This window comes from Chelonia mydas, chromosome 3, assembly GCF_015237465.2.
Source record: "Chelonia mydas isolate rCheMyd1 chromosome 3, rCheMyd1.pri.v2, whole genome shotgun sequence".
NCBI classification, from domain to species: domain Eukaryota; kingdom Metazoa; phylum Chordata; order Testudines; family Cheloniidae; genus Chelonia; species Chelonia mydas.
The window spans coordinates 142,228,108-142,252,333 of record NC_057851.1 but is presented as its reverse complement, the minus strand read 5'-3'; the positions used below and the strand labels follow the sequence as shown (position 1 = coordinate 142,252,333).

Genomic DNA, 24,226 nt, shown 5'->3' with positions numbered 1-24,226 from the left:
CCTTCCTGCAATAATTCCTCCTCTATTATCATTCTAGTGACATATATTGAGTCAGTGGTCCTTGACCACTTTCAAATCCTTTCTCCCTGGGACAGCAACATAGGTAGATTATTGATTTGCCTCCTGAATACTCAGTAACCTCAGCTGTTAATAAATAAGCTGTTTTGCAGGACTTATTTGTTATCCACCTTCCTTTGAAAAGACATTGAGCTAGCCCTTAAATTCAGTAAGCACAGATAATGAAAAATACTCCGTTAATCTCCCCTTACACATAATCTACAAAAGAAAAACCACATAATTTACTGTAGTAAGTTGTCTGCAAACACTTGATCAGATCATAAGGTTTTGATCAAGAAGCAAAAAAATGTAATTGTCATTAACCAACAGTGATAAATACAACTTTGGCCCTTTCCAATTAACAGCAATGAAAGACACCTAGTATAATGGACAGACCTTTTACTATTGTTTGTAATGCATATAAAGAAAATATTACAATAAATACAACAATTGTATAGGAAAAAAAAGAAAGCAGGTGTTTATTTAATCACTTCAGTAAACGTAAATGCTGTTACATTTTGGCAAAATAAAATACTGTCATTCTTATTGCTTGGTAACTTTTTCTTGTTTTTTTAGAAAAGAACACAGTAGATTAAGAGATTCCAAAGCCAGAGGGATATTTGATCATCTAGTCTGACCTTCTGTATAACACACAGGCCATAGAACTTCACCAAAATAATTGTCTCCACTGTTATTTTAAATGCACCTTTGGGTTTAAATCTCCTCATACAGTTTGGCCATATGTACTGATATTTTCAATCTTGAATCTGAATTCTGCCAACAAACGATGACAAAGCAATCAACCTCTCACTGCGGTTGTAATCGATTTTTGAAAAATAAAATAGCTTTTAATGCTGAGTTATTACAGTGGAAAGAAATATGAAATATGATGATTCAATTCACAACACATCAAAAATATTTTCCAACACTTACTATTTTTGTCTATGTTAAGGACATAAAATACTCTGCAATTTTGGCATGAGTTCTTCTTGATACCATAAAATTGAAGTCAAAGTCAAAAAAGTGAAGAAGAACACATCGCTCAATAGTGCCTTTGCCCTATGCTGTAAATGGGTAGGTGGAAATCATTCTGATGAAGAATACTTCTAATTATTAGGCATAGGACAATGCATACAGCCCTTGAAGTGTCATAGCATGCTTTGGAGGTTGAGAAGTAGGAGTCAAACACCAACATCCTCTGATTGGAAGAGGAAACATTTTGCATTTATCTACTTCTGAATTAAAACAGTGCATTCTGAGTGACTGCATAAACACCCTATCTTGTGAACAGGTAACAGATTGTCTTTTTTAGAGTTCAACAGGGATAATGAATAAATAAGTAACTGTCTGATTCAGTCTTCCTGATTTTGATGACCGATTGTGAAGTTCCTTCAAGACACTTCCACAAAGGCACCAGGAACTGAAGAAAAGGACATTTGGTCAAACAAACAAGGTCTGTTTATTTCTATTCCTCGTTTCAGCCTGGGTAGTCGTTCTACTCCTTGCTTTCTTCTCTTCGTCTCTCCATAAATATGTCTAAACGTCTCAGACTTATTTATAGCATTTGCTACAATGCATTTTCATGGCAATTTATTTCATGTGTTTACCACTTTGTGTGAATTCACTGTTCTTCTCCTCATTTTTATTTCATTTCATTAAAGTTAAACCACATAAATTGTTCAGAATGTCACTTTTTAAAACAAAACGCTGGCAATTTCAATATACTTTCATGCTTCTACTTTTCATTCTAAAGTTTTATTCTTTTTTGGTAGAAAATATAATGAGACACAGTCCAAGTACAGAGTATTATCAAATTAAATTGTTCTTCCATATTCAGCCCTTGCAAGAATATTACCAAAACTTTATAGTAAAGTATAGAGAACTTTAATATTACAACAAGTCAAAATACAGAAATAAGAAATTAGCTGCTTTGAGTCTGGGTTTCCTCTGCTAATGGTTAATTTGGAGGGAAAAGAACAAGCAGATTTATGCATACTAATCTCCATCTGCTTTTATGATGTCAATAGTAAACTACTACTTGTTCCCTCAAATCTCATAAACTGAATATAGCATGAATCAATATAGGTTTGACTATATCCTCTGTTTTAAAAAGGACATATCTTTTTTGGCTTCACAGTTCAATTAATTTCCATTTCTAGTATGAATAATTTTGATTTGTTGGTACTTAGTGTATAAGTGATGAATTATGAATTTGAAAATATCAGCTCCAAATTATTGCTCTTTACAAAGCTAATTAAATATATTTTTCTCCAATTGAAAGGTGATTAATTTCTAATTAGTATCACTGTAGGAAACCTACTGGGAGACTAGACTGAAGGGTAGAGGACTAGCATTAATGAGTAAACCACATCGTGAGAATACTCTCTCAGTGTTAGGAGAAAGGAAATCAGAAATATTTATTTTGGAAGCAGTATTCTCTAAACCTTTTGAAGTACTTACTTCTGTTTCAATCTGATATATGCAGTTGATAAATTGTTCCAGGCCTCAGCATTCTGCAATTACAACAGAGGAAGCACTTAAAATCAAAGACATTCCACTTATTTGGGAAAAATCATTTGAATAAAACGTAAAATTATAATAGATTTACATGACCAATTTTCCTTATCATATACATATATTAATAAATGCACATACATGTTAAATATTAAGGTGGCAATAACATTAATTAAAAAAATAAAATTTGCCTGGTAAATAAACAAAATGATAGCAACAGTCAGAAATATAAGAGAAATGTTAAATTGTAAATGGTTAAATTAATTCTGTTCTGGCATTGTACATATTGAGCCTGATTCTGCTTTCACTTACACTGAAGAAAATCTGGAGTAACTCCACTGAATTCAGAGCAGTGACAATGGTGTAAACCCAAAACAAGAACAGAACCAGAATATTTCAGTGAAATTCATTCCAGGGCTGAGGGCAACAGATTTATGGACCACTGAAGGCCCAAGTGTTTTGCAGGCTTAGTTTAGACTTAACTAGTGTGATGGCCTTGTGATAGACTTCTGCACAGAGTGAATTTCAGTTATTGTGACTAAGAGTATGTCTACACTACAAATGCTATAGGGCACAACTGCAGTGCTGCAGCTACACTATTGTAGCACTGTACTGAAGACACTTGCTACAGAGATGGAAAGGGTATTTCCGTTGCTGTAGTAAATCAACATAGCTAGGTCAACCTAAATTTTAGGTGTAGACCAGGACTAAGAGCCCAATCCTGCATCCTTTACTCAAATAAATCCCATTTAAACCATTAGGAAATCAACTGATCTATTCCTGTGAATACAGACAGGACTGAGCTATACCAAACAAGTTGGAATGATTTCCATAAAAAGTTGGTTTTAATTTATAGTTTAACAATTCATATTCATGGATAGAAGAAAACGCACAACTGAGTTAATTTTCAGATTATACTGAGAATTTTTTTTTTAAATTTATTTTTTAATTTAATTTTTTTTTTTTTTTTTTTAGTAAAAATAAATGAATACCATCAATACACTTCTCCTGAAGCAGGGAGGATGAGACAGAGGTTTCTACTCCTAAGGCCAGACCTCCTGATAGAACAGTGCGGGCCAACATACCCTTGTGTAGGCTCAAAGCATTCTTCCCTACATCACTTACACACAAAAAACAAAGGGAGTATAATCCTGCTGGCATCCTGTGAGCCTGGCAATGGTGGACACACACCTGCATGATGCACACATGTAAAGGTGGATCCCAAACATCTCCCAATTTGTGGGAGACTGAGTTCAATCTCAAATTTAGTTCCAAAGGCCAGTTATCTGCCATTTCTTCAGTGAGTGTTTCTAACTGAGATTAGTTTGCCACTTCCACAGAAAGATTAATTAAGCAGCACAGCTAACTGAAGAGTGCAGGAGGCTCCTTTAAAGTCTAGAGTGGACTTAGCATTTTAACAAATTATCTGTTTAAGAATAGGCTCCTTCACTTCTAATTTTTTTTAATCAAAAAGCACTTGGGCATTATCTGCTTTATTTTAATGTTGTATGATACCATAAAGGACTTTACCGGGTGTGGGTGTGTGTATGTAGATGAATAAAATAGAAAAGTCAAGTATCAAGCAAATCTTTTTGTGATGCTTAATGAGAAAATACATCCTTTATGAACAGGGTAAAAATTGAACAATTAGGACTAAGGAATGAACCACATTTTTTTTTTTTTTGGGAGTCCCTGGCCGCTTTCACAAACTATTAGATGAGCAAAGATAAATCTTCAATAAATTGTACATACTTCAGGTTCCAACATCACACAGCGCTGAAATGCTTTGGCAGCACCGTCATAGCCTTCCAAAGCTAAATAGGCACAGCCCAAAGAAAACCACACACCCAACTGAAAAGAAAACAAAGAGAAAGGGAATTCAGTATGTATGTTCCGCACAAAATAAATTACTTAAGATTCCTCCATTCTCAAATCCATACATTTCTTGGTGTTATAGGGCATTGCTCTATATGTAGGACCCTTCACTTCCAGTTTTTATTTTGTTTAGAATTTTTAAGTGTTTATTCTATTATTTGAAAAATGGGTGAAAATTAACTTCAGTTTTCTGGATAATTACTGGGGTTAATGTTGAGGGACACAGGAGAGCAAAAAATGGAGAAAACTAAGTAGTGAAAGCAAAAGAAGTGTACTGCTGTGATTAATTTTTTTTTCTTTTAAAAACAATTGACAGTTGTTATGCTTGAGATAAGAGGTGTCACTGTAAATTCTGAAAGTCAGGGGTAGAATAGGCTCTCAGCAGTTTTTTCAAAATGTCTTTTCAAAAGTTCATTCTCTTGCAGTCTTGGATGTACCTGAATTTAGAACAATATTCTTTCCACATCTGCTGAGCTAGGCAGGACACTGAGGATGAGGGAAGCAGCATAGCTTGAATCTGGGAAGTTGGTGTGGTGAACTTTCCAGAATTCAAATGGAGTGGTGCTGCCATTGTCTGGAGAAGGCATCACCAGGTATGCATGGAGTTTACTCTTTCTTCATTAAATGTATTATTAGAGACCACACTATTACAACGGGGGTCAAAAAGCACAATAATTTTCCAGAATGACAATTCATTCTTAAAAGCCTCAGGAGACACGAGTGACATAGCTCTGCGTGAAAATTTTAGAAAGCCTTTCTGAGTATTGCTCCCTGACTGGCAAAATGGACATGAAAGGATTTATTTTTTTCTAGAATCTCCCCAGATGTGCTTTTGTGCAAAGTTCTGCAGTGACACTGTTGACCAGAGTGCCATACGCTTCTGTGTTAGAGAACGTTGTGTCTACTGAAGAACAAGATTCCAATTTCTTCTATGCTTCATACAATGACTGAAGCATTTTGATCAAAATTTGAGTTTTGTGCAAAGGATTTGCCTAGTTTCTTGAGTAGCTCCTTGAATTTTCAGCTTTTGCACTGCTGAACTCTTCATAATCTTACAGCTGAATGAGGACACTCCATGCCTTCTGAACACTCTGAATAACTAACTACAGACTACACCATCTCTTCACTACTACAGCAATTGGAAGGCTGCATTCAAATTTGTTCTTTTTGCAGACATCACAGAAGATATTTTTCATCTTATTGGAATACATGAAAATAATACTAGCCTCAATTATTAACTTCATTAAATTAGCCATTTCTGGAATACCCATTGCATGAGAGACAGCAATGTACAGTAGGAGACCTGGGCAAGACAAACAAGCAATTCAGGTTTTTCATTCAGCTTTACTTCCAATGTTACCTTCATGCAGTAAGAGGCAGAGCAGAGCAAATATGACTTGGTCAGGTTGATTGAATTTGGCAGGGATTTTCACAGCCAGGCAAAACTTTCACACAAAATCTCCCAAAAGACCATCATCAAGGCCTAACTTTTGCCCTGAGAAGTACAGGGCACAGAGAAATTCACTTATTACATCACATCAATCTTGATTTTTCTTCTGTGCCTGTGTGAATGTTGCTTCCAATGTACGTTTATTTCTGTTTTTGCTTTCTTCTCTTAGCCTTAAGTTTGCTTTCCAAATGTTCTTTAATCTGGGGAGCCCAGGTGCTGACTTCTATGGCACAACATGGGCAGTGCAAACATTCAAACTCACTCTCTTGTTCTGTTTTTCTTTTTTAAAATTTAAAAAACAAAACCCCTTGTATTCTGAAAAAGTTAAGACGTAGTTTTTCGATTATGATAGATGAAAAGTGGAAGTAGTTCACACTGAACTGATGTTTAAATAAGTCTTCTCTGTACAAAATTTAAGTACACAGAGAAATTCTACTCTCTCTCAGAAAAGGCCTACTGCAGCAACTAAAATGGATTGCTATCATGGAGAGAACAGAGAGTAGGTGAGGGGTGACTAATATTCCTGGAGGAGCAGTGGGCGGAGGGCAGAGAGTACCCGGCAGATGAGGGGTGTCTGGTACTCTCTAGGTACAGTGGGTGGGGGGTGTCTGGCAGAGGAGGGGGTGCCCAGCATTCATAGGGGCCTGTGGATGGAGAAGGGGTACACAGTATTACTGGGGGCTGCAGGAGGGCCACTACCCTCCCTTGCCACATGACATGCTCTCAGAAGAGCTGGGATCAGGTGGAAACTCTGTCTATATGATATTTAGATATTCAGATATAACCTTGTATTATAAGAAGTAATATCTTCCAAACAAAATATAGAGCAGTTTTTTGTCCTAAGTTTTTAACAATCATGGATATACAAAAAGTATAAAATATATGTGAATTGCTTAATTCTCCACACAAGGTTTGCGCTTACAGTGCACAGCACCAATGCACATTGGTTTAGAAAAGCAAGTGAATAACACTCAAAAGTTTGCATCTTTTGTTGTATCTTGTGAGAAAATTATGTTCATTTTTGGGTCCTGGCTATAAATATTGTTAATGATAGAAAATTTGTTTTGCAGTACAAAATTACATTTTCTACATAAAAATTTCTGATAATTAAAAATGAATGATAGCCGCAAAAGCTATGATGTTACAATATTAAATGTTCCCAATAATAACAATATTTTAAAAAAACTAACATTTTTAGAGAGAGAAAACTGCCAATAATGTGTTTAGTTTTTTTGTTTTGAATGCAGCAAACTTTTGTTGATAAGCTTCAACTAGCATTACCTACAAACACACTTCTAATCCTTTTTCGTGCAATAATTAGATGTCGAGGCACTGCTTACGCGAGTAAAGACACTCCTGAATCCTGAGAGTATGTATGCAGGTACGTACCCTACAGGGCTCTCTATTCACCCAAGCAGTGCCTCCCTTGTCTATACTTCTGTTTTTACCAGTGTAGTGTCCTGCTGCTGGAGTCTTTTCCCACCACAAGGAAAGGCTCCAGCAGTGGGAAAACTGTCAGCAACCTGCTGTCTGAGCCTTTTGTTGCCACAGGGAAAGACTTCAGCAGCAGGGAAACACTCCCCCAATGCTGCCCCACTGCCAGATCCTTTCACTGACAGGTAGCTACACACCACAGCGTGGGCGCAGTTTGATTTTCACTGTGGCATGCAACTACTCATACACGATATGCCATAGTAAGAGGTGTGCAGTGTAGATGTAGTCTTTAAAAGCCAAAGAAGTGAGTTGGTCAAACAGTAACTTTTCCAACAATAGCAAGTTAAGATAAACAGTACTATCTTTCAGAACAAGTAATCTGATTTCGGTACTGAGTCCTAAATACATTGATAAAACATTTTCTGAAGTCCTTGCTGGTTAAACACATCCATAAAAAAAAAAAAAATCAAACTGGATTTCAACATTTCAAAACATTTTATAATCAGCTGGGGAGTTGTTCCAGACTCTAATATCTAGTGTAAAAAGCCTCCATCATTCAAAGTGCTAAGATAAGAATAATGAAAGAAAGAGTCACTATTTTTGTAGGAAGGAAAAAAAATTGGGTCAGGTTATGTTATCCTTAATTCATACTGTGTAGCAATATCTTATTCCACACTGTCCTTTTGATTTCAACATAACTACTTGTGGAGGAAGGTTTTTATGTGGGTAAAGGTGTCACAAACTACCCTGTTGTAACAAAATTAACACAACAGGTCCATTTTTCTGCTGGTCTTGTAGCAAGCTGTTCTGACATTAATGTAGGCTCTCACTATGAAAGTGCATACAAAGTGTTACAATTAGCAATTCAGGGCCCAGACAAGGTCAGTGACCAAAAGCTGGTAGCTCAAATGAACCTTGCATCAGGATACTCATGATGCACATTTCTATCCACACTAGTCTCCTACTTTCAGCTTGTCCACCCCACCCACACTAGTCCAACCAGACCAGTAATTCCCTGTTATTTATTGATATTAAAATTAATTGATTTTATTCTTTCAACATTTTCAGTTTTCATTGGGCTGCAGATATCTGTATTGAAAAGACACAGCGGCCTCCTACATGTCATGGAAGGTAGGTGGATTTGACAGCTGAAAGTTGAGACTTTTGGCGTTCAGGACTCTATGGGAGTTGTTTTTGACACCCACAAAGCAGCTGAGGGTTTTGGTATTGGGGAGGGGCTGCATCTCCTTTCTCCCATTCTCAAAATTTTTGGCAGGCTAGAAGGTGACTCTAAATGTGGGACAGAGTAAGATTTGAATTCTTCATGCCTCATCCCAGGAAACCTTGTTAGCAAGAACCACCCAACACATGCAGGAACACCTAAAAATAAAAGTAGTATATTAGCTTGATCTTTCTGCTAAAATGATCATCCATGAAATACTTATCTATGCTGACATTGAAAGTATTGTTAGGTTTCTGAGTTAACATCCCTGGGAGACGAAAAGGGGAATTCAAACCTTTCAGGCTCTCTGCAGACTTAGGCAGACATTATTACATCGGTTTATATTTAGTTCACATTTTAAGCCATACAGTCTACAAACTTCGTTTTTAAAACAAAAAAAGCTTAGATTCTGGAAAACAATTATTGGTGCTTTTAAAATAAAGTTATAAAAATCATTGCAGAAGAAAAGTTTGGCACTACTACGACTATCAAGGTTGCCCAATACGTCCTACTGTAAGACCCATTTTTCAGTTGCTTAGAACATTACAACATTAACTGTTTTGGCTGAAATTTTAGAGGCTGGGTGTCAGAGTCATAGAATATCAGGGTTGGAAGGGACCTCAGGAGGTCATCTAGTCCAACCCCCTGCTCAAAGCAGGACCAATCCCCAACTAAATCATCCCAGCCAGTGCTTTGTCAAGCCTGACCTTAAAAACTTCTAAGGAAGGAGATTCCACCACCTCCCTAGATAACCCATTCCAGTGTTTCACCACCCTCCTAGTGAAAAAGTTTTTCCTAATATCCAACCTAAACCTCCCCCACTGCAACTTGAGACCATTACTCCTTGTTCTGGCATCTCCTACCACTGAGAGCAGTCTAGATCACGTCCCTCGATCTGCTGGCAATGCCCCTACTTCTACATCCCAAAATGCCATTGACCTTCTTGGCAACAAGGGCACACTGTTGACTCATATCCAGCTTCTCGTCCACTGTAACCCCTAGGTCCTTTTCTGCAGAACTGCTGCCTAGCCATTCAGTCCCTAGTCTATAGCGGTGCAAGGGATTCTTCCATCCTAAGTGCAGGATTCTGCATTTGTCCTTGTTGAACCTCATCAGATTTCTTTTGGCCCAATCCTCCCATTTGTCTAGGTCCCTCTGTATCCTATCCCTACCCTCCAGCGTATCTACCTCTCCTCCCAGTTTAGTGTCATCTGCAAACTTGCTGAGGTTGCAATCCACACCATCCTCCAGATCATTTATGAAGATATTGAACAAAACCGGCCCGAGGACCGACCCTTGGGGCACTCCACTTGGTACCGGCTGCCAACTAGACATGGAGCCATTGATCACTACCCGTTGAGCCCGACAATCTAGCCAACTTTCTATCCACCTTATAGTCCATTCATCCAGCCCATACTACTTTAACTTGCTGGCAAGAATACCGTGGGAGACTGTGTCAAAACCTTTGCTAAAGTCAAGGAACAACACGTCCACTGCTTTCCCCTCATCCACAGAGCCAGTTTTCTCGTCATAGAAGGCAATTAGATTAGTCAGGCATGACTTGCCCTTGGTGAATCCATGCTGACTGTTCCTGATCACTTTCCTCTCCTCTAAGTGCTTCGGAATTGATTCCTTGAGGACCTGCTCCATGATTTTTCCAGGGACTGAGGTGAGGTTGACTGGCTTGTAGTTCCCCGGATCCTCTTCCTTCCCTTTTTTAAAGATGGGCACTACATTAGCCTTTTTCCAGTCATCTGCGACTTCCCCCGATCGGCATGAGTTTTCAAAGATAATGGCCAATGGCTCTGCAAGCACATCCGCCAACTCCTTTAGCACTCTCGGATGCAGTGCATCCGACCCCATGGACTTGTGCTCGTCCAGCTTTTCTAAATAGTCCCGAACCTCTTCTTTCTCCACAGAGGGCTGGTCACCTCCTCCCCATGCTGTGCTGCCCAGTGCAGTGGTCTGGGAGCTGACCTTGTTCGTGAAGACAGAGGCAAAAAAAGCACCGAGTGCATTAGCTTTTTCCACATCCTCTGTCACTAGGTTGCCTCCCTCATTCAGTAAGGGGCCCACACTTTCCTTGACTTTCTCCCACAGCTAATCTTTTTTGGAAAATTTCAGCCAATGCTGTTCAGCCATTTTTGAAACAGGGACACTATGCCGTTTTCCCATGTTCAATGCAGAGGTGATGAGAGCAGGACCTTGGGTTGGGGAGGGAGTAGATTGATACGACGAGCCTAGGGGGAAAAGACTTGGACTGGAGGCTGGAAGTGGAAGGAGAGAGAAACTGAGACTGGAAGCTGGGGGATGAGCATGGGACTCACTGGGCAAGAAGACTGGGACAGGAGCCAGGTGGGAGCAAGGAGGTGGAGGGAGAAATGAGAGAAATCTGACAAGGAACCAGAGAGCGAGGGGAGAACTGGGACTGGCTGGGCATAGAGATTGGGAGTACTCTGATTAGACGAGGAGATTGAAAGGGAGGCTGGGACCAGAAGCCAATGGAGACAGGGAATGTGGGCACAGGGGTGGCCACAGGCCATGAAAGAAACAGACAGATCAGACAAGGAGCCAGGAGGGTGGAGCTAGGCTTGCTGAGCAATGAGACTATGACTTGGATGAAAAGCCTGAGGAGTGAAGACTGGGACTGGATAAGCGAGGAAAGTGAGACAGGGGTGAGGAGTAGGGGGTGGGACAAAGACAGCGACAGGTTGTATGGGGAGGAGGAAAGAGAAAGAATGGTCAAGCTTTGGGAAAACAGGCAGAAGAATCAGTGCCTACTAGAGCACAGTTCTCTCAAGAGCCTGGACTGGAACACAAGATTCATGAGTCTCAGTATTCCTTTGCTGTACACAAATATCTGTGAAACCCACTGGCAATATGTTCCATCCCAATCTCATGCTATTTCACAGGGTTATGTAAGGAAAGAGACTATTGTCTGCTTCATTTGTTGCAGAATCTGGAAGTTGTATAGTGAATGAGACAGCGGATTTATGTAAAGAAAGGACAGTCTCATGGTTAAGACAGTTGAATGCCATCCTGGAAAACTGGATTCTCTCTCTGCCACAGAGTTCCTAAATGATACTAGTCAAGTTACTGACACCAAACTTTCCACAGGTAGTCACTAATTGTGCATTCCTCATTTTCTGGGTACCCAACTTGACACCCTGTGGGGTCTGATTTAAAGTGGTGAGCACTCACAACTGGAGCTGAAGTCAATGGGAGATGTGCTTTGAATGATTTAAATACTATGTACTTTGAAAAATCAGGTCCTAGGAGTCTCAATTTGGGCACCCATAGTTAGCTGAAATTTTGACCTTAATTTCTGTGCCTCAGTTCCCCCTTTGTTCAGTAATGGCCATTCTGACTACTATAGGCAGCGGCCTTTGAAGTTTTTATGCCTCTTTTGTGACCCCCATCAAAACCAATTAATGAATCCATTTCCTTTGATCCTCTGCTGTATTGACGTAACATTTATTTGTCCTTTGAACATCTAGAAAGAGTACATGTACCTTCTCTAAGTGTTTCTAAGGTGGGTAATGACATTTTTGACTAAGATGAAAAGTGAACAAGATACGCTGCTAGTTTAGAGACGGATTTGGCAGTATTCTGTGCAGAAAGAATAAGAATTCCACTTTATTGGGCAGGGCATCAAATCTGACTACTCTGCTGGCTGATGTAATAATTTCTCTGAGGAAAGCGACTGAAAAGTAGTGTAAGGCAAACTTTGTCAGAGGTTCAAAAAATAAATTTTGTCAAGGCTTGTGAAACTAGGTTAAAGTTCCTTTTTGGCACTAGTTTGTTGGTTTGACATCCAAGTCTGTCCATTGATTAGAAAAACAGAGATGAGACTGAACTGTGAAGATTCAGTTCAGAGCAGATACCATCATATTATGATAATTTAGGCTCAGATCTGTGTTATACCTGGTGATCAGGAAGCCCAAGGCAAGTTTAGAATAAAAGTTCAACCCTGTTTGTTTACATAAATTACCTTTGCCCACTGCCACTCGCTACAAGGCTGACTGATTTTCAAAAGGGAAATTCTTGAGAGTAAGACTTTTATTGCATTGTTTGAAGCTTTGAAATCCAGTTGCAGTCAATGGCAAGCTGACTTCCAGAGAGATACTGACATATGACCTATTTGCAGGCTATCTCAAATCCATGCAGGCTAGCATGCAAAGTTATCTGAGCCACATGGTCTGGTCTGCTACTTCCAGAAAAGTGCTTGCAGTGTTGTTATAGCCATGTTGGTCCCAAGATAGTAGAGGGACAAGGTGGGTGAGGCAATATCTTTTATTGGACCAACTTCCGTTAGTGAAAGAGAGCACTGTGAGCTACACAGAGCTCTTCTTAGCTCTGGGAAAGGTACTCAAGTGTCACAGCTAAATAAAGGTGTTAACTCAATAGGTGGAAGAAGTCTCAAGGCTTCTCAAGTTAACTCAACTATCACCCTTCCTCTCCTTCTAATTCACATGCTGTAATTCTATTGGCGAAGTGAGTCAGTAACATAAATGGGATTGTATATGTGTCAAGAGTTCTCAATGGCAGATTACTTGGCTGCCAACTGTCACCGGAATGGCCACAACCCATTGTAGCAAGACTCTGGCTGTGAAAATGTAAGCCATTTCTAGCCTCAGTCTCAAAAACCAGGTTAGGAAGAATAGTCAATATCCTTATCTAAGAAATCTTTGGGAACACCGGATTCTGTTCACAGAAATCAGAAAGTTTTTTTGATCAATGCTAGAAAGGAAGAATAGATTCTTAGCAACAGAGAATGTGTCATTTATGTAGTTGAATCATTCATAATTTTTGGGAGGAACCTACATTTCTTCTAAGATATTCTGGAACAGAGAATTAACTTTTGGAAGGATACATTTTAGGCAGATCTTTAGAAGACAATGGTGTATGAAAATCTTCAGTATCCGGGGGGCGGGGAAGATACATTATTTTGTCCAACTTGTCTCAAACAATTTGCCTCTAAATCATAGGTAGAACATCCTGAGGAACAGGAAATTTCTCTCTCCTATATGGAGGAAAGCTGCTCATTTTTATTTGTTTTGGACTGGCTTTCATTTAAAAGCTTTCTTTGGATTGGAACACAAAAAATGAAGAGCACCTCTCAGCAGAATGCTTGTTAGTTTTACGCTTTAAGGAATAAAACCTGCTGCCCTTTATTAACCAAAACTCCTCTTGCCTTAAGTGGGAATTTTGCCTGAATAATAGCACCTGAATTTGACTCTAAATGCTTTTTTTCCCTTTGCATTTCCCATGGGAGACAGGGACCAGGAACACAAGAATGGATCTTTCTTCCTTTTTTAGCTTCTAATGCGTATATAATTTGAGTGACCTTGAGTCCTTGTATGAATCAGAATCAGGCTCTGACTCACTGGAATCAAACATGTCATTTAAGCATTGAATCACTTCAGGATTTAAATTCTTAATGCTTCAGGGAAATATTTTCCTACAGGGTGATTTGTTTCTGCAGAACTACAATTAGCCCTGATGGTTTTGGTACGATTCTGTGGAAAGACAGGAGATTTGGAGGGGGAGGAATTATATGCCATCTTCTCATGGACCTGGGGAACAGTTATGAGAAGCACAATATACAGACATAGAAGAGGGGAAAGAACATTATAATATCTATATCCTTTACAGGACAGGCATTACTGGAGTGGGCATCACACATAATAGTAACCAAAAAAGTGATTCTATAGAAAATGTACCTCTGTGTACAGCGGGGTAAATGTGGGTGGAATCTGACAAGCCACTCACCTTGGAGAGAAAAGCAGAAGTCCTGAGTTGCACTAATTGCAGACAGAGATTCTGGTATGCAGAGAAATAGGAAAATAGTTCAATGAATGTCAATTGCACCCAAAAATAGAAGAGTAAGAGAAACTAATTACCACAACATTTAGAAAGGTGAGGTTGGAAAAGAACTGTCAAGCTGCTCAAAACTGATATGAAAGACAGTGTTGCAGTCCAGACATGCAAGAGATCTGGGCTCAATTTCTGGCTCTGCACAGACTTTTTTGGTGACCACAGGCAGGTCATTTAATATCTGTGCCTCACTTTTCTCTCTATACAATGGGGATAATATCACTTTCTTTCTCCCAACCTGTATATGTCTTGTCTATTTAGATTTTAAACTATATGTTCATTCACTGCCTAGTACAACAGTGACCTGATCTTGACTGGGGCCTTTAGGTACTACTCTAATGCAAATTACCACCACCACAAGCACAGCAGTGATCATGAGTAAGGGTACAATTCTGTCATGGAGGCCACGGATTCCGGGACTTTCCAGGACCTCCATGACTTCTTCCGCATTGGCAGGGCTGAAGTAGCTGTCAATCCCACGGACGCTGGAGCAGCAGCCCAGGGCTGAAGCAATGTGGAGGGGGTGGGGAATCTGCCCCAGGGCTGCCGGAGCAGCATTCCATAGGGCTGGCAGAGCAGTGGCCTGGGGCCATCCATGGGGCAGCTGAAGCAGCTGCTGGAGGCCAGCCCCTGCGCTGCTCCCACTGTTACCCCCACACCTCCCAGGTATTTTTTTAGTAAAAGTTAGGGACAGGTCACAGGCTTCTCTGAATTTTTGTTTATTGCCCACAACCTGTCCCTGACTTTTACTAAAAATACCTGTGACAGACACTTAACCTTAATCATGAGTAACTCTAACAGCAGACGGAGACCAAGCTTCTGTAGTTCACTTCACAGAGATTGCTGTAGGCAGATTAAATTGTTTCTGTACATCTTAGAAGTTGGATAGAACAGCGCAGAAGGCCAGTTTTATTCAAATTTCCTCCCCATCAGAGAAAATGGTTACAAACTGAAGAAAGACTTTAGAAAGTAGACTGCAAAATGGAACAGTAAGGCTGCCAGCTGCTTCACAGATGAAGGTAGCTTAAGGTCACAGATGCTGAATTACTGGTTTTAGTTCTTATGGATGGCTCCAGAACTCTCTAGCACAGCTGTCTCTGTAACAATGGGAAGATCTTAATCAATAATCTTCCATATAATCTGCATTAGAACAAGCTTTTGTATTGCCAAAATAAGCAGGTGAAATGTGTTCTATGCTTTACCTTATAATGCTTGAGAGTCATGCTGAAGCATTTATAGACTCCAACACCAAAAATGTAGAATTACTGATACTGCTTTCAGCATACTGTGAGACAAATGTGAAGATTTTGTTGAAAAATAACTCAGTGGAAATTATTCAGTTTACTTTAGTCTCACTTGTAAAAAACAATTACTGTTGAAATACAAGTTTTTATCTCATCGAAGAATTGTCACCACATGTAATATAGTTTAAGGAAGAGCAACTGCCACTGGCAGTGCATTGTTTTCATTTTCCCTGCTAAGTCAAGAGAGAAAATAAACATGCTATGAAGCAGGAATCCAAATCTCAGAGCAAGGAAACAGATGCTTTCTTTTTTTGGGGGGGGGGCGGGGGACGGGACAGGGTTGTTAAAAAGAAAAACTAGCCATATTTAAAGAAGCTTATATTAAATTTCTGAAAACCTCAATTAATTCCCCTGCTGCAGTACAGGAGCTCTTTACTATAATTTATTATTTTTCTTTGGATGCCAGGTAACATTGTTCATGCATCTACTTTCAGCCAAATTACTACAGAATAGCTGGAGCTAACTGCTCAGAATACTTTAGCACAACAAACATTTCCAAATGAGCTGCAGGTTCAATTTTAACAATGATGTTCTAGTGTCTCTCCAGGTCTCAGGTTGGAAAGTAAACTATTTAACATTACTATCTCCATTCTATTAGATACATAAGTGTGCTTTTACTCAGACTTTTAAATTTGCTTGCAGGTCTTTATACTTTTATTTCCTGGCACAATGACATTAATACATTCCTTTCTTTTTATTTTCAGGTAACTTTTTCAGAAAATAAGGTGAACGCTCAATCAGAAACCTAGTTTGGCCTAAATGATTAAGCGCTTTGTTTACTACAAATTGCTAATTAGCTTGTGGATAAAATAATCAGGATCTATTAATCTTTATTTTCCAAGGTTCTCAATCAACTCTTTGGAATGTTGCACCTTTCTCTGTGCTTTCTTTTACTGTGCTACCAACATTTCAAAGTCATTTTTTTGATTTCCTACGTCCTCGATGTACCTCAAATGTCTAATTTTCAAAAACCTAATACAGCTCTCCTGCATTTTTCTCCTGTCTCAGTTAACAGCCTCATCATCATCTCAATTTATAAAAGTTCTTGCTGACTCACAGAGATGGCTCAAGTCAGTCAGAGATACAGACACCGCCTCTGGAGTGTTTTCCTCTTTCTCGCTTTCATTTCTGAGTGATGAAGTCTCCCCCACCCCTCTTCTTTTTTTTTTTTTTAAACTCAGATGTGGTATTATCTCCACTACTCTTCTTGCCTGGCACTCCCCTTGGTTAAATTCTGTCTATCCATATAACCAAATATCTCCCAAATGTACCCTTTCCCCAACCTCTCTCTCTTTCTCATATTCTTAGCTTTTGGTTACACGATAACAGAGGTACCAGAAATCATAATCTGGAGAATTTAAAGGATAAGACTACTTTACTGCTTGTACCTGTTAGTACCCTCTTTTCTCCAACTGCAGGATCCCCTTATTCTCACAGCAAATCAAGGCCTTTTTGATGGTGCTCACTCTTCCCTTATTTCTTGTGGTTGGTTTTGTGAGAAGATCCCAAACTTACTTCAATCCCCTTGAACCAAGAGGTAGATCTTTGTTGCTTGGGAAGCTCCATTTTGCTTTCCCAGACCGTTTCAGCTTATCTGTTTGGTTTACAGGGTTCTCAGCTACAACCTTGTTTCTGAGTAGCAGCCGTGTTAGTCTGTATTCACAAAAAGAAAAGGAGTACTAGTGGCACCTTAGAGACTAACCAATTTATTTGAGCATAAGCTTTCGTGCATCCAATGAAGTGAGCTGTAGCTCACGAAAGCTTATGCTCAAATAAATTGGTTAGTCTCTAAGGTGCCACTAGTACTCCTAACCTTGTTTCTGGACCTTGCCTGGAAACACTGACAGATGACGTTCTACTTTACTTTGCTGGAACCTTCTCTCTTTCTGTGGTACCTCATGCAGACTGTGTTAAATGAAAATTCATATCTGTTTTCTGTTTACTGTCAAACTGCAAGATCTCTTCATAAAGGACCAGAATGGGGTTAACTACTGCACAGAGGGAGGGACAGGCCATAAGGTGCCACTCTAGGTTTGTGCTATCCATGCAGGCTTATTCATAGCCAAAAATCCTCAAACTCACCCATGGGCAAAAACTTTGTTGGCCTAGAACCACTACTCAGCCAAGAGATGTGCAGAAGAAATGAATCCAAGGAAGGTCTTATGGGGTGTGAGCAGTGCTCCCCATATTTGTTAAGGAGCTCTAGGAGACATCTATGAAGCACAATGCCTGCTGGGAAGTGGCAGCTGTAATCCATTCCCAGTGCAAGGCAATAGTTATAAGACACAATTCAGCCCTAAACTGAAACATCAGCATAAATGTTTTTAAGAGTGAATGGATTTAGCTGCACCCATAAGCTTGTCACTACCCAAATGGTAGTTCCCATGACTCTCTTTTGCAGGATTCGCTACTGAAAATATCTATATGGTCTATCTTCTTTAACTAGGATGCAAGACAGCCAATCAAATTTATAAATACATTTGTGTGTAAAAATCTTTTGCCAGCGGAAAAGGAGGGAGTAATAGTGTTAAGATTCTATAAATTATAATCTCTATTTTAGGTACTTCTAAGATGCCTATAAAATTGATATATTCTTAAATGCACACGAAATATTATTTTGCAGCTAGGGAACTATATTACATGAAAAAATATCACGCTAGATTAAGAATATACATTAGTGAGAAATACCTTCTATATTATACCATAATTGTATTACTGCGTTGTCTTTTGCAAACTTTTGCACTTTAATACTACACTTGGGCCAAATAGATTAAATAATAAAATGTTTGTAAAGTAGTATAAAACTTGTAAAACTATGTACAACTATCGCTTCTAGAAGTGCATAACATGAGGTCACTGAAAGTTCTGATCCAGACCATTTGGCGGTGAGAAGAAACTTCAGATGCGGTTAGTCCACCCCGCCCTTTATTGCCGAGCAACACTACCCATTTGCAGTGTCTTGGCATTTTGGGGACAGTGGGGATGCAACAAGCCAAGTCTCAATTTCGGCAGAAGGCCTGCATAGGAAAGCTTGTACATGTCCATTCCCTTATTATGCTGCTTCTAGACAGAGCTCTTAGTCTCTCACCTTGAAGATCAGCAATGTTTACCACATAAATTAATAACGTTAAAACGGTTACTCTGACATTTGTGAACACAGTTAACCTGTTTTTAAATTTTGAAAAATACATTTAAAAACACAACAAAATTAAAAAGTAAACATGCAAACTTTAAAAACCATATTTGTTTTTCTTTCCCAACCTGCATGGGGTTAATCTTCACTGAACATTCGAAGCACTCCACACATTCTCTGAACTCTTTGTTGCGAAGATAGAGGAGACCCTTGGAGCGCTGGGCCCGGGCACTGCGATGCTTAGATAACTCCCAAGCCTTGTCATAGTACTGGTGATCTTTAAGAACATCACCCAGCAAGCAATATAATCCTGGTGTTTCCTTTTTTTCTAGCTCTCGCCTCAAGACTTCTTCCGCCTATTATAAAAATAAAAAGGAAATGAGCCCCTTAATAGGAGAATCCATGGTCAATCTAACCACATATTACCATTGTCTCTCAGATTTTACACTTTAGCAGTTCCTTACATAATCTAAGAAAAGTCAAGAAATCTGAAAAACAAAACAGTATCTTGAACAAAGTCTGTGTCAGAGATAAATCCTTGAAAAAAAAAAAAAAAGTTCCATAAATTCTTTTACATCTTGTAAAGCCCAAAGACTAACATTTAAGTGCTGTTGTTAAAATTCTGTTCATGTCTGCATGAACCTTAAGGCATGATTTACTTATGTTAAATACGAAAGCCATATTCATTTTTATTGCAACTCTAGTGCGGTAAAAAGGAGTCATTTCAGAGATCAATTTTTTTCAAACTGTTTTTCATAGAAGTCAAGGTGAAATGTAAACTCTTACATTTTCCAGCAGAGGACTATTTGGAGATAAAGCAGAGGACTACGTGAAAAGGAGAATTCTTCTCCAGTAAAATTTTGAAATATGGTACAACTTAGGAGCACCTCAGTGTCAAAATGGGATTAACCTTTACGTCTTTGTACTGGGGAAAGTGTCAGTATGTTAAAGCTGCAAATAGCTGTTCCCCATTTCATGCCTCAACTGTATCTTTTGCCCAACAAGCAAATACAAACTCTGGAAATCCAATTTGTATCTCTTACATGGTAGTGCACTGCCGCTACTATTAGGCTACTGACAGGTCCTGCCTGCTCTTTTATTCTTCTTTGTTTGAATCACCTCATTAGGTATCCTCAATGCTTATTCCATTTCCTGATCTCTAATTTGCCCCTTCTGGAGGCAATGCTTCCAACATGTTTTATGTTACCTCTCTCTTTACTCCCTCTTGGCTGTGGCTGCTACTGTTCTACAAAATGTACAAATAAAAGCTATATTTTCATCTAAATGTAGGAGATAAAAATATACTCAGACATAAGTAAGCATTTAAAAAGCAAGTTTCAGAGGATTTGCAGGCTTTTGGAAGAGAGGATACACGCTCGAGTTCCCACAAGACCTGTTAAAATTGAGTGTCTACAATACCCTTTATAACTCTGTCTTACTCTCCTCAGTGCCAGGTTACAGTCTCTCTATAACCTCAAAGTTTCAAAAAGATACTTTCCCCTCCTTAGTCTCACCAATAAACAAACAGGTAGTGGTCTATCATCAGTGGTCCAAAGTGAATATCCCCCCACCCAAATATAACCTCAACACATAACACACACAGATATTAGCAGCATCATTCAGAATTCAACTCAGTGTATGCTCTCTATTTGAAAGGATCAGTTTGAACCATATAAGATTATGGCTTAGTCCAATAAATCCTGCCACAGAGCCAAGATTGAGCAGTTTATTATTAATCACATTCCCCTGCAGTATGTCACTCACTCTACCTAAGGCAACTGCACTGTTGATCTTCATGTGGGAATGATTCTTCCCTCTTCTGTTCTAATGAAAGCTATTTTCCTTCCCCACACTTGCATAATCTCTAGGGAATTCAGTCAGAAAAAATGGCTAATGTGTGTGCAGTCTTCTACTGCCCCTCCCTCAATCTTGGGCATACAGGTTAATTTTGGACTATTAATAAAGTTCAAAGAGCCCATTCAGAAATCTTCAGAAAGAAAGAGCCCTTTCAAGGGTTTCACTTTGTTGTGAATTTTTTCATCTCTAATATATTAAGACATTCTTGCTGCCAGCTATGGTAAGTGAAGATTTAGCAGAAACATAACAGTCTACAAATACTGGAAGGGCATAAACAAAGAAGGGAGAGGAATTGTTTAGGATTGTATGGGAACATAATTGGAAAATATGGTACCAAATTAAGAAGCAGAAAATTGTAGGCTGAGTCTCAGGAAAAATTGCTGACCAGTAAGAGTTCTTAAGTAGTGGAATAGTTTTCCAAAGGAAGCTGTGAAATCTCTATTACTTGAGACATTTATTATTAGACTGGGCAAAGCATGAGAAAAATATACCTTCATAAAAAACCCTGAACTGGCAGAGGGAAAGACTAGATAAATAATTTTTCCTCACATCTCTAACTTCTCTGACTGTGATTAAATTAATAAATATTAACAGCTGATCTCAAAGATGATTAATTGTTCTAGAACAGAGAGAACCACACAATTAAAATAGGTTTCCGAGTAGCAGCCGTGTTAGTCTGTATTCGCAAAAAGAAAAGGAGTACTTGTGGCACCTTAGAGACTAACCAATCTATTTGAGCATAAGCTTTTGTGAGCTACAGCTCACTGAAAGCTTATGCTCAAATAAATTGGTTAGTCTCTAAGGTGCCACAAGTACTCCTTTTCTTTTTACAGTTAAAATAGTTGCAGTCATAGCAGGTAGAATCTGAAAGTACAGGCTTTTTTTTTTTTTTTTTAAAAACAAGACAAATTCTGCTAGGTTTCAGAGTAGCAGCCGTGTTAGTCTGTATTCGCAAAAAGAAAAGGAGTACTAGTGGCACCTTAGAGACTAACCAATTCTGCTGTGAACAGCAGCTATGAGGTGAAAAGGGCATTGCATGCTGCTCCTTTACCTCATCCTGTGTAAGTCACTCCCAAACCCAGGTCTCTGTATGATAGTGCCTAGTACTGTTACACACTACACAAACAGCCCAGCCATTCACTAATTACATTTTACATTTAAGTGCGCAAAAACAGTATGTTTTGGCCTGAATTTGTAGTGATTCATTGCCAATATAAATATTCCAGCTTGGAGATAAAACAGAATAATTAAATATACAATACTCTTTCTGTTCACCTCCCATATATATTATGCAGTTGGTTTTTCATCCTCTCTTTGTTCCTCCAATCTTCACAGGACTAATGCAAATGATTCTTATCACAAAGTCACAAAATTATCTGGATTTTTAAAAATGATTAGTTTGTTGGCTCATACAAATCTGGATAATGCTTTAAATCAAGATTTCCCATTATGCTGTGCATTTTTGTTGAGAGCAAAATTACTCTTGTAACCTTGTAGCAGAAATAAACTGGTATCCTGCTCTTTGATGGGAATTCTGGTTCTGTAGAAAGAAAAATATCGGAAGCAAAATCCTTCATGTGGATCCGAGTGGTGATTTTCTCTTGGTAAGACCATAATTTAGATAAATGAAGTGTAATCGCTACGTGAGAGATTCATTTCATAATTCTTAATCATTAAATACATTTTTAATGACTTGAAATGTTACATAATTAGCAAATCAAAATAAAATGAACTTTTGAAAAATATATTTTGAGCATGTTCCCAAACTATAGAACAAGCTACTTTTATTAATCTTCACAAAACTTCTTAAATTTAACTTTATAAAAAGGTAAATTTAACATGGTAAATAAAACTAAAATTACAGTTTCATAAATATTGCTGATTTAAACAAGATTTGGTTACAATTAAATGGTTTGGACAGGCGTGTCTAAGCTGAACTGGAATGAAAGCAAGAGCTCAGTTCACTAGACACTTATTTAAAACATGAAGAAAGATAATGCACGTAATGGGCCGATGGGTGGGCAGCAGAGGTGACACATAAACGGCCACTGCCTGGAGCCTGCCCGCACTCACTAACCACTGCAGAGCGCAGCCAGTGCCGGCTGGAAATGGGACGGGGGCCAGGCCCTGCTGGCCGAGAGCCAACACGCAGTGGGGGCTGTGCTGATGGATCAGCACGGGGAGCGGCCCGGGTGGGTGGGGGAGACCCAAAATACAGGACAATTTGCCCATTTGTTAAAAAAAAAAAAAGTCAGGACACACGCAGGAGGGCTTAAAAAAGGGACATCTGGTCACCCTACCCTTGGGAGTGTATTTGACAGTCTACTAGAGAGGTAGTATGACAGAGTGGGTTGAGCATGAGGGTGGGAGAGGGAAACTCCCAAATTCTAATTCCTGTTTTGGAACTGACTCATTGCAGTCTTTGTCTCAGTTTCCTCTTCTACATATAGGGAATACTTATTTCTCTACAAGCCTGTTGTAAAGTTTAATGGCAGTAGTTACATTTTCAAAGCATCATGTAAAGTATTAATTTAGTAATTTATATACTAGTTTGATCTTGCCTTGAAGAAGCTTTTCCTGATATTCCATCTAAATTGTCCTGTCTTTCCCCTTCCCATGTTCCTGTGCTCCACAGCACTTCATGATACTCCTTTTCTGCCACAAATTGCACAGGCAGTATTGTAGGCATGTTGGTCCCAGCTTACACCAGGGCACATCAACTCAAAGTGGCACCAGACCCTGCCAGAACAACAGTTGCAAAACCTGTAGATATTTCTCTACTGCTGTGATAATCAACACTCCCCACAACACACCTTTCAAGATCCATGGACCCTACGCATACCTATCAATATGTGGAATACCTTATCCAGTGCATTAAGGCCCCAACAACAACTAAATGGGTAAAACAAGACAATCACTGCGCTCTTGGAATGAACTCACACAGAAAAATAATAAAAGACAAAAACATCATCTGACGGTGAACACTTTTCTATATCTGACCACGCTCTATATCTGACCTCTCTAACCTCATTCTTAAAGGAAACCTGCACAACACTTTCAAAAGATGAGCCTGAGAGCTTAAATTCATAACTTTGCTAGACATTAAAAATCATGGACTGAATAGACACATTGGATTTATGGTTTATTACAACAATCTGTAACCCACTAATAACCCCTCCCAGCTCCCTTCCCCCCATGACTGAAGAGGTGTTAATGGGCCACTACACCTTCAATGATCTCTTGAAATGTGTTATCTTCTAAAAAAAACTGTTCCACCTAGTATTGAGTTGTGACACACTGAGTACATTTCCCAGACTTGAAAAAGAGCTCTGTATAAGTGCAAAAGCTAGTCTCCGTCACCAACAGAAGTTGGTCCAATAAAAGAGATTGCCTCACCCACCTTGTCTCTGTAATGCATAGGCAGTCAGAATAAGAGGGTGAAACAGGCTTCCCAGCTCTTCCTATTGTTGTTTCCCTGCATGAAGTAACCTTTGTAATGTTTT

General features: G+C 39.0%; 1 protein-coding gene across 4 annotated transcripts in view; it reads right to left on the bottom strand.

The window, feature by feature from the left end:
• TTC27 (tetratricopeptide repeat domain 27) overlaps nucleotides 1-24,226 on the bottom strand; it is a 190,974-nt gene that overhangs the window by 34,839 nt on the left and 131,909 nt on the right. For 2 of the 4 annotated variants that reach the window (XM_037895447.2, XM_037895449.2), the window contains 4 exons: nucleotides 18,995-19,222; nucleotides 14,325-14,375; nucleotides 4,324-4,422; nucleotides 2,518-2,570 (listed from right to left, as the gene is read on the bottom strand). In XM_037895447.2, the coding sequence (XP_037751375.1) occupies nucleotides 2,518-2,570; nucleotides 4,324-4,422; nucleotides 14,325-14,375; nucleotides 18,995-19,222 (431 nt within the window). The remainder of the gene's footprint in view (nucleotides 1-2,517; nucleotides 2,571-4,323; nucleotides 4,423-14,324; nucleotides 14,376-18,994; nucleotides 19,223-24,226) is intronic. The other 2 variants (XM_037895448.2, XM_043543428.1) reach the window with 1 other exon arrangement.